Source organism: Wolffia australiana, chromosome 8, assembly GCF_029677425.1.
Source record: "Wolffia australiana isolate 7733 chromosome 8, ASM2967742v1".
Lineage (NCBI taxonomy): Eukaryota > Viridiplantae > Streptophyta > Magnoliopsida > Alismatales > Araceae > Wolffia > Wolffia australiana.
This window is the reverse complement of record NC_135842.1, coordinates 14,174,053-14,189,068: the sequence shown is the minus strand read 5'-3', so window position 1 is coordinate 14,189,068 and position 15,016 is coordinate 14,174,053. Positions and strand designations below refer to the sequence as shown.

The 15,016-nt window shown below is 41.5% G+C and overlaps 1 protein-coding gene across 1 annotated transcript; it reads right to left on the bottom strand.

Moving 5' to 3' along the window:
- Positions 1-4,790: 4,790 nt before the first annotated feature.
- IAA16 (indoleacetic acid-induced protein 16) lies at positions 4,791-9,777 on the bottom strand. The gene is made up of 4 exons (XM_078579979.1): positions 8,902-9,777; positions 7,767-8,020; positions 6,623-6,773; positions 4,791-5,110 (listed from the first exon to the last, which is right to left on the bottom strand). Exons 1-4 carry the CDS (start codon positions 9,144-9,146, stop codon positions 5,008-5,010), a joined length of 753 nt encoding a protein of 250 aa, XP_078436105.1. The 5' UTR covers positions 9,147-9,777; the 3' UTR covers positions 4,791-5,007.
- Between the last annotated feature and the right edge of the window lie 5,239 nt (positions 9,778-15,016).

Sequence of the window (15,016 nt, the reverse complement as noted above, 5' to 3'; positions counted from 1 at the left end):
ATTTTTTGTCGACTAGTTTATTTTGCAATTTCACCGCAGGAAGTGGGGCCTAAGGTTCTATTTCTCCTTAATGTTTATTTCTTGTACTAAAAATATCCAATTTTTTTTAAAAAAGCATAATAAATTAATATATTACATGATGAAAAACTAGTTAAAATTAGCTCAGAATAATTCTAAAATGATTAAGATAATAAATGAATTTATTTCAGTTTAAAAAATAATTTTGGGAAATTTATGGAAATTAATAACTACAAATCCTAATTAATTCTAATTTAAATACCACATCCAGTGCTTTGGCAGCACTAGTGAGGGCTGATGATGGTGAACATGATTGAGGTGGAGAAGATAAAATAAATAATGCAGTTGTTTGTGATGGAGCTGGTGGCAGGTATGTATCAGCAAGCAACGGAGTAGGGGCAAGGCATGATGATTTTACATAAGAGATGGAGGTGAATACATGTGATGCATGACAACTAGGGGAAAGACGACTGTGGGAATAGGTTGGATATCGGCGGGGCAGGATACAGGACAGGTTTGGATGGATTGGATAAAACAGACCACATAATCCACACGATCGAATTCGAAACTTTAAACCGATGAAATACTAGTGGTGCAGCCCCGTTCCTCGTCGAGGGAGGGAGTACTGTCTTCAACCACCACGACGATGCCGAAGCACCAAATCGAATGCTCGAATTCACGTCCGCAAGAAATCTCACGAAAGGGGGAATTTTGAGGAAAGAAAGAGATATTCAAAATCAAATCTGACGACGGTGGACGAATTCTCGAGGAATACTGGACGGAGAACGCTCGACACCAAAGAGTTCGGGAGTACCTCTGCACCGGGGTGCGTCATGAGGCTGCGAGAAATTTGGGTCATGACGTGAATGGGCGATTCAGACGTTGTAAGGCCCACTGGACAAAATATATGGACGTTCTGGGCGTTGAGCAGCCCTGGCAATGAGACGGTCGGTTTAAGCCTGGTTGCTCAATGGCCGGAGTGCTTGGGCATGGGGCGTCATTGGCGAGACGATTGATGTGCGCTTCAAGAGGGTGTCGCGGATCCAACTGCGCTATTAGTTGGCGGGGGGTCAAGGGGGGAGTCGCCCCCTTGCGGGGTTCGAGGCAGCGCCCCGAAACCTAAACGGTATGCGCTGCGGTAAGAAGCTTCGAGGGTGTCCGGAAGCGCGGCAAGTTGCTTCGAGGGCGTCTGGAGGCGCGGGCGGCTGAGCACGTGGCGTGCGGGGGCAGTCGGGCGCGCGGCGTGCACGTGCGCTTGCGTGCGCAAGCGCCGGCGGGCGCTGGCGTGCACTGGCACCGGTGAGCGCTGGCCTGCGCTGGCGCCGGCCGTTGCGGGTGGTCGGCGCTAGGGCGTGGGCGGCCCAGAATGGGCGGCTTGCATGGGCGTTGGTGCTGGTGACCCTGTGCGGGTGGCCGGCGCTAGGGCACGGGGCACGGGCTGCCTTGAGCGGACGGCCTGCGCTAGCGCTGGCGCGAGTGGCCTTGAGAGGGTCGCTTATGCTGGCGCTGGCGCTGGCGGTAGTGGGTGGACGGCGGCTACTGGACGCCCTTGGGCGGGTGGCTGGAGTCACGTGGCCGAACCCTAGGGCAAACGGACCAAGAAGAAGAGGGGGATGGCGAGAGAGAGAGAGAGAGAGAGAGTGAGGGAGAGAGGGAGAGAGGGGTGACGAAGGAAGAAGAGAGGGAAGAGCAGGCGGGAGGCCGGCAACAACGACGATGGCGGCGACAGTGGCGGTTGGGAGGAGACGGGATAGGGGAGGCTGGGAAATCCTCCAAGAAGAGTTAAAACAAACTCAATTCTTGAATAATGACTGCCTAACTGTTTCTTGAAACAATGGCCTATACATATAGGCCTTGAAGGAAAGACAAAATACAGTTAAAAGAAATAAAAATAAAGACGAGCGACGTGACGAGCGGCGTGGTTTCATGTCACATCAAGGTGCAGTTCTGGATCTGCCTTTGGCGATGTGTCAGGGCGCGCGAAGGGGTGTGCGTGGGTGGAGACATGCTTGACGCTGGCTCGTTGATTTGATCCGGTGACGATGGCGGCATGTCTTCAGCGATCGTGTTGACTTCAGATGACGGCGGTGACGCGTCCGGTGTCGCTGTGTTGACGTCGTCGCCACCAACATGCCAACAAGTGGAGTTGGATATAATGTGCGCTATTGTAAAAACTGGGGCTATCAGTGATGATAACCTAAGAAAAAAGAAGAAGACATGAGCTGGAAAAGATGAAGATCACTCTAAGCTTGTCTTCATGTGCCCAATGATCTGAGTGGTGCTTTCTCTTCACGAGTCTTGATATGAATGTCACCCATTCAATCCTTTGCTCTTCAAAAACAATGATGCACACAAACAAGATTTTGAATGAACAAATAACTATGCTAAACATAATTAGTAATAAAATCCAAGGGTCTTTTTACAAGGTAGGGAGGGGAGGGGTTTATATTCATAAATGCAGAATTGTGGATGGATGGAGGCGGTAAGATCGAACTATCCTCCAAATTTTAGCTCAGACTTCTAGATCATTAGATATCAATGTTATATATCTTCTATTGAATTTGGAGCAATCTGAGTGATGTAATTTTCTATATCCTCTATCCGTGTAGTCAATTGCCAACATTTTGGAGGGCATGGAAAAGTAAAAAAATCATTAAATAAATTCAAATTAATATTTTGACGTATAAAATTATTTATTTACGAATTTAATGTCATAAAACTCCATAAAAATATCATATAATTCATAAAAATTTGAATATCATTTTCAAACTACAATAAACCCTAAAAATAAATAAATAATTTTTTTTGAATCGTACACTTATATTTTATGTAATTAATGTCATAAAATACCATAAACTCAAGAAACATCAGTGCAATAAATCATTAGATTTAATAAGATGCATTTATGATCGTTTCAATGAAAATAAGCACATAAAATGCATGTAATTACTACTAATATTACATATGTTTATGATTATAAATATCCTTATTATCCTTATCATTTTATGATATTTATTATTTTTTAAAATACATCTTCTCAACGTGTAATTACCATATTATAAGGCATTAAATCCCATAATATATTTTCTTTTTGTATATGGGCCTTGCTCATCAGCAAATAGTCATTCTTTTACTTGTCACATTTATTGATTCTTTTTGTATATAAAATTTTATTGATTAAATTAAAGAGTGAACACCCCAAATTTGAGTTCATCATGTACTCCAGATTTTTTAGTACAGACCAGAATGTTATTTGTTGGAATGAGCCCCAAACCTAGTAATGGCCCGAGGACATTAAGGTGTAGGAAAATAGTCTATTGTATGAACTTGACCTTAACTTTGTGATCATTTTACCCTTTAGGGATGGCTTCTACCCCTATAGACATATAATGCATGTCAACATGAATACACAACACCTATCTCTTATAAGATAAAAAGTATCCCATTAAATCATTAAGCCAAAGACCAAAGTATGTAATTGAATGATCGGTAAAAGTCAGAGTGACCCCGAAGTTCAAATTCTATTGTATAGAATACTTCAGTAAATTTTTTACCTTTATCTCATTGTATATCTCTATGTACTTTATCTCATTGTTGAACAAGATTTTTCAGCAGTTACATGGAGATAAAGTTGTCTATCAAAAAGATACTCCGAAGGCTTTGTGATAAGTATCTTATTTGCTAAAGATGACCCTTGCAATCCATGAGGCCTACTTAAATATCATCATCTATGGAGACACTATAAATTTTTATGGGGGCATCTCAATGAGTCTTCTGTCCTGTTACAGGTACAGAGACAACATTTACCAAGTCCAAACAATTGTTGACTCCCAGATCCACTGGTCTGCTATATTCACCCCGGCCAACAAGAACAATTTTTAGACATGAAATATGATCCCAGGTACTTAAGAGACTCAAAAATATTCAATCAAGAAGGTGGTAATACCCTTGTGTAGTTCCCCAACAGCGTAGAGTTTGGAAAGCTCATACCCACAGAGGACTCAACAAATCTCATGTTTAGGATGCAGTACTATTTCTATCAATTAGTTGAGAACCTGATTAGAAGTGAGTGGAGCAGGCTTGCGCTAGTTTGTTTGCTACAAAAGTTTTGGGGTAAAAAATATGCTGAGTCCTATCCAGCTTTGCATCGCTAATACTCATGACTTATATTGTAGTCTTTCACTCCCGTTCATAAAGTCACACGCCATGCCAACGCAGCATTTAGTTTCATAAAAGGGTCCCATTACTTCTATATTTTCTTCAAATACAAGTGTGTTTAAATGTTGTCTTCTTAGCTTGGGATCCATCTTATGAAGGCAAAGAAACTGAAACTAGACCCTGAGGTCCAACAGGAGTGTTTACTGCAGTAATGTGAAAAAAAGAACTGAATTTTCCATTCCCATTATCACGCCAACTAGCTTTTTGATTCTTGTGAATATATAATAGTATTAGAGTTGGGAAGCGCATTCATCACTCACGTAGTACCCCACTAGACAAGGCACATGGCTTGTTCCTCCCATTTTCAGTCCTGTCGGTATGCAGTGCTATCCTCATTGCCTCACACTAGAATACTGTTCTTAGACAGAGCGAGAGAGAGAATTTTGCAAGTCTTCAGGCAAACGAGGGAAGTTCTTGCTTTCCACTGTGGGCGTGAGAGAGTTCGCAATTCAGACAAATGTGGGAAGTTCCTGCATTCCTCTGTAAGTAATAGAGAGAGAGGGGGGCATTTACTACTATTTTGGCCCTTCCCCAATGCGAAAAAAAACCCATCAAGAAGGGAAGATAGAGAGGTTATTTAGTTCAACGAATAATATACTCCAACTTAAATACAATTAACTCAAATATACGTATTTATATATCTGAGATGGATCCTTAGCAACCAAGAAATTGTTGGTGGTCATGGTGGGGGTGCTTCCTTGCTCCCTCGGTCTGAGTTCTTGCTGCCAGGAACTGAACAAGAAACTTAAATTTCGTTCCAAGATCGTTCCTTTATCGCTTCCGCTGGGTAGAGAACGAGACAGAATGATTGGCGAGACCGACGGCTTCAGATCTCCGCATTATCCTGAGTCGTTTGCAGGAGCTAATAAACATCCTGTACCCATCCCCACCCGGTTAAAACACCGTTTTATGGAAGCAGATCAAAGCTGGGAAACGTAGGGGGGAGAAAAAAAAACAAGGAGAGAAGGAGAGAGAGGGGAGAAGGGAAGTGGGTTGGGAGAGAACAGGAGAGAGAAAGGGAAAGAGAGCAAAGAAAATACAGAGAGAGAGAGAAACACAGGGAGAACTAGAGAGATGGAGCGAGAGAAAGAGAGGAAAACAATACGGAGAGAGAGGGTAGAGAGTAAAAACACATGGATAGCTAGAGAGAGGGAAAGAGATAAAAAGACACAGGAAAAGAGAGAGAAAAGACACGGAGAACTGGAGAGGAGAAAGGAAAAGAAGAAAAAAAACATGAAGAGGGTAGAGAGTAAAAACACATGGATAACTCGAGAGAGGGAAAGAGGGAAAGAGAGCAAAAAAAAAGGAGAGAGAGGTAGTTTAGAGAAATACACGGAGAACTAGAGAGGGAAAGAGAGCAAAAAAATGGAAAGAGAGGAAGAAGAGAGAAATACACGGAGAACAAGATTGAGGGAAAGAGAGAAACAATCGGACATAGATAAAGAGGGAAAGAGAGAGAAACACACGGACATAGAGAGGGAAAGAGAGAAAAACATATGGACATAGAGAGAGGGAAAGAGAGAAAGAAACACACGGGGTGGGAGAGAAAGGCACCATCTATCTGTCCATCTATCTATCTATATATCTGTTCATCTATCTATCTGTCCATCCATATATCTGTCCATCTATCTATCTATCTATATATATATATGTCCATCTATCTGTCCATCCATATATCTGTCTATCTATCTATCTGTCTATATATATCTATTTATCTATCTGTCCGTCCATATATTTTTCCATCAATCTCTCTATCTGCCCATCCATATATCTTTACATCCATCTCTCTATCTGTCCATCTATCTCTCTATCGGTCCATCCATATATCTTTCCATCTATCTATCTATCTGTCCATCCATATATCTTTCCATCTATCTCTTTATTTGTCCATCCATATATCTTTCCATCTCTCTACTTGTCCATCAATATATCTTTCCATCTATCTCTCTATCTGTCCATCCATATATCCTTCCATCTATCTCTTTTTTTGTCCATCCATATATCTTTCATCTCTCTACTTGTCCATCCATATATCTTTCCATCTATCCATCCATATATCTTTCCATCCATCTCTCTATGTGTCCATCCATATATCTTTCCATCTATCTCTCTATCTGTCCATCCATATATCTTTCCATCCATCTCTCTATCTGTCCATCCATATATCTTTCCATCTATCTCTCTATCAGTCCATCCATATATCTTTCCATCTATCTCTCTATCAGTCCATCCATATATCTTTCCATCTATCTCTCTATCTGTCCGTACATATATATCTTTCCATCTACCTCTCTATCTGTCCATCCATATATCTATCTGTCCATCTATCTATCTATCTATCTCACCCACTAAACTCATGATAGAAGGGACATTGGAGGAAACATACTTCCAGGGGACATCGCCGACGAGCATCCAGTCGCCGTCCTTGTCCTCGTAAGTGGGAACGTAATCTGATCCCGTGAGAAGCTCCATCGTCTTCTTCCTCTCCGTTGTGACATCCTTCCACTCACCCGGCCTGACGTCATCCCTTCTATTTTCTGCCAAAAAAAATTTACAGATCAGTGATGTCCAATGGAAAGAAAATATTAAGAAAAGCCAGGAGATTCTACCCAAAAAAGAATAAGTTGAAACATCGCGTATTACTGCAGTCAATAGAAAATTGTTCTACTATTACGGCAACCCAGTAGAAAGGGAAATTATTCTACCTTTTTCTCAAGTGCAGACATACTTTTCCTACATTTTCACGGACCCTTGGTTTTTTCCTTCTTTATAAGGAAAATAATTCTCAGAAAAGAAGACAAATAGGAACAGTAAAATGGGTAAATTGTCCTACGTTTAACTCACGTACAGGAACAGTTTCACATTTTCACGGCCTCTCTGATTTTTTCCCAGAAAAGGAAAGGAATACACATACAAGAAGACAAATAGCAGACAAATAAGGTTGATTCTTCTCTCTCTTGCCGCTTACTCACTGTTTCTGTTCTTTTCTTATTTCCAACACTTGGCGAGAAATCCAGACAAGGAGACAAACTCGGTGGAATCATGCCTTCTTTGTCTGCCTCTCTCTCTCTCTCGAAATAATTTAACAATATATTCATTCTATCTACCTCTCTCTCTCCATCTATCTGTCTATCTCTCTTTCCATCTCTCTCTAAATAATTTTAAAATATATTCATTCTATCTACTTCTTTCTCTCCATCGCTCTCTATATAAATAATTTAAATATCATTTCATTCTATCAACCTCTCTCTCTCTCCATATATCTCTCTTTCCATCAATCTCTCCCTCTCCCTGTCTATCGTTCTATCTACCTCTCTCTCCATCTATCCATCTATCTCTATCTATCTATCTATCTTTCTCTTTATCTATCATTCTATCTACCTCTCTATCTGACATTATCTCTACCTCTACATATATAATATCTATCAATTTATCGATCATTCTATCCAGCTCTCTATATATCATTCTTTCTCTCTCTAAAACATATGACTCGGAAGGAAACGAGAGAAGATGAAAAGTAAGAACGTTACCAGGGTTAGAGAAGGAGCCAAACAGCAAATGGAGCGCCGATGAGAGCTCCTCGTAAGTGCGATAATTCTTGAGATCAACTTTGCGCATGTACGGGGCGCCGTCCATGCTGACCTTGACAAGCGCCGTCGGTAGAATCGAAGGCGGAGGAGCCTCCACGTCTTCGTTATTCTTCCTGGTGCCGCCTTTGGCCGTGTGTGCGGACAGGATGTTCTTCCTGAACGATCTGACCGGCGGCCACCCCACCACCTCACCCCTGCCACCGTCATTCAACTTCAGATCAATCCATGTCATACAACCCATATCTCTCTCTCTAGACATGCATTTATATCTCTCTCTATCTCTCTTTCTAACCCTGCATAACAAAGATGCAGACAGGAGAAGCACCCAGAATCCCCAAATCAAATGGAAATATAGAGATACATATAAATATATAGAGTGACATAAAGAACTGTAAGTAAACAGTGGTTTAGATTAGTCAAGAAATTAGAGAGGAGAGAGACGTCAAGGAAACTGTTTCCCTAACCCTCAGAATCGCCATTCGCCAGTAGAAAGAGAGAAGACGTTAGAGAGAAAAGAGAGACCAAGAACCCTGTTCTGTCGGATATTCTCCTCTCCAGAACCGCTGTCACTGCATGAATAGTTGGACTCAGATGAATAGTTAGACAAATTTAGAGAGACTCATTGAATTATTGTCCTTTGATAAACCCAAGAGTATTGAAAGATTGACGAGATGGAGTGGAGAAAAGAGGAGGGCCAGAGTCAATTTCCCGGACCTTTTCTCTTTCAAGATCTACGAGGAGAGAGAGAAAGAGAGAGCTCAACTCTCATATCTCTAGAGTTATGGCAAGGGGGCTGCAACTTCCCCACTCCATCAGCTACCATTCTCTCCGGAATTTCCAACCTCTCCTAGAAAGAGAGATAAAGAGAGATCCAAACTCTCATCTCTCTAGACGTTTCTCATTTTCAAGAACTACAAAGTGAGAGATGTAAGGAGATGTAAAGAAAGCAGCAACTTCCCCACTTCTCATTTTCTCATGCTCACCAGAGTTTTCAATCTCTCCTTTGAAAGTGAGAAAATAAGAAAGTGTAAGAGATGAATCAAGGGAGAGAAAGCGAGAGAGGAAACAAACTCACCTTGGTGCAGAGGGCATATCAGTGTTCTTTGCGGCCAAGTTATTCATTTTCTCTTCAGCAGAGGAGGCGGCGGAGCCGCTTCTATCATCCGCGGCCGAGAACTGGAGCTTCAGACCGATGGTCTCGGAGAAGACTCTCTTGCCGGCTCCTCTTCCTGCCTTCATTTCTGCCCCCGGGATACCCAACCTGAGCTCCGTCTCCACGACCGCCATCGTCATCTCCCTCGCTCTCCCCATCTCTTCCATTATTTAAGCACAATGTCAATCCGCAGTGAAATCTACGGAAAGATATTTGGATTAAGAAAGAAATAGAGAATGGATGAGAGAAAGCGATACAGAGGGAGCGAGAGTGAAAGAGAGAGGATGAAGGAAAGGGAAGCCGAGAGCGAAAGGGATAACGAAAGTGAGAGGGGAAAGTTACGGAAAGGGAGTAAAAGATAAAGAGAGAGAGCGAGAGAAATGGGGAGACAACGAGCGAGAAAGAAAGAACGAAAGAATGAAGGAAAGAGAGGGAGACGGAAAGCGAGCGTGAAAGAAAGAGTGAGAGAAAGAGGGAGAGAGAAAGAGAGGACGAGAGGGTGCAAGAGAAAGATAAAGAGAAAAAGAGCGAGTGAGAGAGAGAAAAATAAAGAGGGAGGGAGAGAGAAAAATTGAAAGAGAGAATAAAAGGGCACGTAGAGAGAAGAGAGAGAGAGAGAAAGAGAAGGAGAGAAAGAGGGGGAGGCAAAGGGAGAGATGAAGAGGGAAAGGGTAAGAGAAAGAGAGATAGGGTACAGATATAGGGAGAGGAAGAGAAAGAGAAAGAGAGATAGGGTAAAGATAGAGGGAGAGGGTGAGAGAGAGAGGAAAGAGGGAGAGGAAGAGGAAGCGCGAAAGATAGAAATTGTAAGATGGAAATTGAGAGAGAGAGAGACAGAGAGAGATGGAAACTGAAAAGAAGAAAGAGGGAGACAGAAAGAGAAAGAGAGCGATTGCCTCAGAGAGAGGGTAGATTTGGATATTGATGGAAGCGTGTCGGAAGATGAGTAGGACGAAGTAGACTCGCAGTAGAGGATGACGTGGATTACGTCAAGCAGGGATGGCAAGGGTCTGCGATGACGGCGAGCTTACGAATGATTACGCAGTCGAAAAGGCCTCGCCTTCATAAGTCAGACGGGGACCCCGCAACGCTGCAAACTCGGATAACCTTCTTTGCAGTATCTTCCGTCCATCCTCTCCTGCTTAATTTTGAATCCTCCGCTAACACTTTCTCTTTCCATCTCTTCCAAATCTCTCTATTTTCTACCCTCTCCGAGCCCTTAGTGTACTCTGCCTCTCATCTCTGATAGACCCAACATGGAATGGAATATGAACTCTCTTATTAGTAACACCTTGATTAGTTTCGCTATCTTCCGTTCCCAGTTAATTCTCTGTTCTGTCTCCTTCTATCTCTCCCTCCAGCTTCACTCCAATCCTCTCATGTATCTCTTTCATCTCTATCTCACTCTTTCTTTCTCCCTCTCTCCTCTAGATTTCTATCTATCTTTCGTTGTCCTCCAACTCTCTCTCACTCCTCTCTCTTCCACTTTTTCTATCATCTGTCATCGCCGACTCTTTCTCTCCTCCACCTCTACTTATGTTACTCTCCATCAACTCTCTCTCTCTATCTCACCCTATCTGTCTTCCATTCTCAGTCTCTATCAGTCTATCTGATCTTCCCCCCCCCCTTTCCCTCCCTCTCACGCAATGTCCCCCTCCTCTCAGTCTCTCACTACTAGACATGGTTTGAAACGAACAAAAATTTTGCACAAGAGAACCGCACTGGGCCTTGTTTTTTGCTCTGTTCTTTTTCTTTTTCAAAAACAAACAAAATTCGTACATTGGCACAAAATTAGACTAAAATTTGTCTTTGTTCTGTTCGAAAACCAATAGAACAGGACGACCATCGACCATGACTACTCATTACTGTCTCTCTAACTTCTTCTCTCTCTTCCATCTCTCCCTAACTTCTTTATTCAATTCCATCTCTCTCTAACTTCTTCCTTCACTTGCGTCTCTCTCCCTCCCTAGAAGGGGAATGGAAAGAGACCGGAGCTAGGGTCAACGCATTCTCCACATGACAGCAAGTACTGCCAGGCCACCAGTCACTTCCCTAACATCCACCCTCTTAAATGCGGAGTTATGCAACCCAATTAGATGATAACTTTTGGGATTGCGCAATCTGGAACCTACCTTATCGTTGACTAATTAATTAGGGAAGATCAGCATCCTCTTCTTTCTATGCGTTGATTTTTCTCTGTTCCCCCAGAACCCTTATTGGGATCCAGGACCATCTAGAGCAACCTGAGAGTCTGAGACCCAGAACCCTTATTTCATGATTTCGCATGAAAACCTCATAAGTTTTGGGTTTTGGGTCTGATATTATAAACAGTAGGCTTTTGTTTATTATTCGAAAATGGGCAGAGTTTGATGAAGTAACAAAGTAAGAGGATACTCAGAAGCTTTGGCAACTGGAATGTGAAAGCCAGGGAACAGTTACATACATTATATAGAATTGAAATACCTCCAAGAGTCAAACTAATGGAATTAAGGTTCTGGATCCGGGGTTGCTCCAGAAGATCCTAGCTCTGAATTTGGTTTCTGGGTTGACAGGGAACAAATAAACGCGGAAAACAAAGGAAAGACGCTCATATTCATGTTGCATTTATCAACGATAAATTTGGTACCGGGTGGAGCAATCCCAATGGTTTAAATACCTCCAAATCGGCCAAGTTTCTTACATTTTAAACTTTGAAAATACCTCTAAGAACCAAACCCATGAAAGAGGGGTTCTGGGTCCCAGGTTGCAAGTTTGTTACTTCATCAAACTTTTCCCAGTTTTGCAGTAGAAATTAGTTATATTCTAGTAAGACAATCAGACCCAAAACCCTAAACTTATGAGGTTTTTGTTCGAAGTCGATTTCCGATCTTGATCATGTCTCAAAGTTGAAGTGTTACAGCCTCATCTTCTAGCAATTTCAATCTAGATAACATTCAAGGTTTAAATCCTAAACACAAGCCATTTTGATGATTAGATGAGAACTTATTTTGTTTGTTTACATAGCAATGCCTAATTAGGTCAGGTATAGATCTGCGTGTTAAGAAACGTGAGATGCCAATATGAGATCTAGAAGAGAGGAGTAGAGAAGAATAGAGAAGGGCATCTCACGATCTTCAATCAAATGGCATTCACGCTGGATCAATACAGAACCAAACAGAAGGTAGATAGAGATTAGAGGATGGACAGGGCGACGGGCGGAGCCACTGCCCTGGGAGACATAATAGAAAGAAAAGCCTCATTGAACAAATGCATTACAGGGTATTTATATCCGTCAATATGACCGTTGAGTGGTTGATGCACTGCCGACCGTTGTCCATCCTCTGTGCAAATAGCAGCAGTAGCCGTTGAAGCCCTCTCTTGAAATGTCGGAAGCAACGGTCGTCCAGTCTTTGAGCGAAGCCAACCCTTGCTTCCTTATCAGCTGAATCTTCAAAGCGTCTCTTAAACAAATACTTACAGGGAGATCAAACGCTTACCCTTTTCAGACATTCGTGTGGATCAACGAAAACCACATTTTCTATGCTAACAGTATGCTATGTTGTCATTTAACATAGTCTTATCATTAGCTTAAATAGAGCTTTCAGCCCAATCCATTGGCTAAATATTATTTATTTCACTTTCGTAGACCTACGTAACAATAAAATAGTCATACCAGACTTCTAAAAAGTTGACTACGAAGCTAAGAGATAAATTTTTATTTTGCAACACTAGAATGAGACGACATACCCGGCGCACATATAATTTTTTTTGATATCCAACATCATTATTTTATCAGGCTATTTATTTTTGGTAAATCTTGACATTTTATTTAAAATGACTGCCGGTGCTGGATCTTATCCATGTTTTTCCCCAGCATTTTTTAAAATCAGGTCCCTGTAGCTACGACTTCGAATCTTTAAATATGGAAAGGAATATAGGTCGTAGTTGAAATCATTACAACGTGGAATAACTATTACTAGCTTTGGTCTTAATGATCTAAGATTTTTCTAATCTTAGACCATTAAGACAATGGTGAATTGTCTCCAGTTATCCTCTAGAGAGAGACATGGGAATGGAGAATAATGCAGTAGTTTTATAGAGAGAAGGAGACAGAATTAGAGGGCACGTGTGCTCTGTCTGGGCTTTTGGGGGAGAAAGTAGAAAGGAGAGAGTGTGTTTTAGGGGACATGACATGCCAGGTCAAAGTAGGATTGCGAAGTGACAGGGATGGGGATGATGATATTTGTCTGATCTCTCTAGTGTAGTTAATTTTTTAAGGGTTGGCGGAAGACAAATAAATAACACAAACCATTCATTTTGGCCAACTTGGCAGAGAGTCCAGTCCTGTACAAAATATACTTGGAATAAACTTCAGACAAATGGGGTAATCTGGTCGTCGGTCCCAGAAAGAACTTGGTTTTCTTTAATTTTAGTGGAAAATAACAAGCGTCATGAACGGGGAGGATTGAAATAAATGCAATGCATAATGGGTCAAGCTGGAGAGAGGCTGCTGGACATGATGGTATTCATCTGATCTCTCTTCCTGAATTCGATTTTCTAAAGTTGGCTGGAAGGTAATAAATAACAATTAATACTCATTTTGGGCAACTACGAAGAGAGGCTGATCATCCAGGAGACGAGTAAAATACTTGACATATCTGGACATATCTCCGGAAACGTATAGTGTATTAGTCTGAAAATAATGGGCATAGTTTACTTTTCACTTTGTCAAAATTGGAAGAGAAATATATTTTAAAAGTTTAGTTCAAAGGCAAATGAGTAACCCATTTGAAATAAATTCAAAACAAAATAGGTGACTATACTGATCTAATCTCTTAGTTCGATTTTCTAAAAGTTTGTTTGAATCTAATGAATAACACTCAATACCCATTTGGGCCAACTTGGGAAAGATAGTTATTCGTCTAGGAGGAGAGTAATAACCTATTTCCAGAAACTTTAGGGCAAGATGGAAGGTGACAGGAGATGAGAGAAACAGAGAAAGTGAGAGACAATCTTAATGACTGACTAACCACGTCAACTAATTATGACAAATGACGTGTGAGGGGCCAGTGGTGGGCTGGTGGCCTCGTGGTCAATCAACATATATATTTAAACATTCTCTACGGGCTATCAATAAGATATTTAGTCCCTTTGTCTGACTTTTATTCCGGTAGTTCTTTCTTTCTCTATCTATCTATCGATCGATCTATCTATCTATCGATCGATCTATCTATCTATCGATCGATCTATCTATCTATCGATCGATCTATCTATCTATCTATCTATCTATTTATCTATTTATCTATCTATCTATCTATCTATCGATCGATCTATCTATCTATCGATCGATCTATCTATCTATCGATCTATCTATCAATCTATCTCTCTCTTGGTCTATCTATCTTCCTCTCACTCTCTTTCCCTCGTTCTATCTATCTATATCTCTCTCGCTCTATCTATCTATTCATCTCTCTCTCACTCTCTCTTTCCCTCGCTCTATCTGCCTATCTTTCTCTTTCTTTCACTCTCTCTCTCTCGCTGTATTAATCTATATATTTGTCTCTATCTATCTATCTATCTATCTTGCTCTATCTATCAATCTATCTCTCTCTCACTCTTTGTCTGTCTATCTCTTTCGACGCGCTATTTATCTCTTCCTCCCTCTCACTCTTTGTCTGTCTATCTCTTTCGACGCGCTATATATCTCTTGCTCCCTCTCATTCTGTCTGTCTATCTCTTTCGCGCTCTATTTATCTCTTCCTCTCTCTCACTCTGTCTGTCTATCTCTTTCGCGCTCTATTTATCTCATCCTCTCTCTCACTCTGTCTCTCTATCTCTTTTGCGCTCATCTATCTCTTCCTCCCTCTCACTCTTTCTCTCCATCTCTTTCGCGCTCTATTTATCTCTTCCACTCTCTCACTCTATATCTCTCTATCTGTCTCACTCGATTTGTCTATCTCTCTATCGCTCTATCCTTCTCTCTCTATCTCTCTCGTTCTATCTCTCTCTCTCTCTCTATCTCTCTCTCTCTCCCTTTATCTCTCTCTTTCGCTCTCCT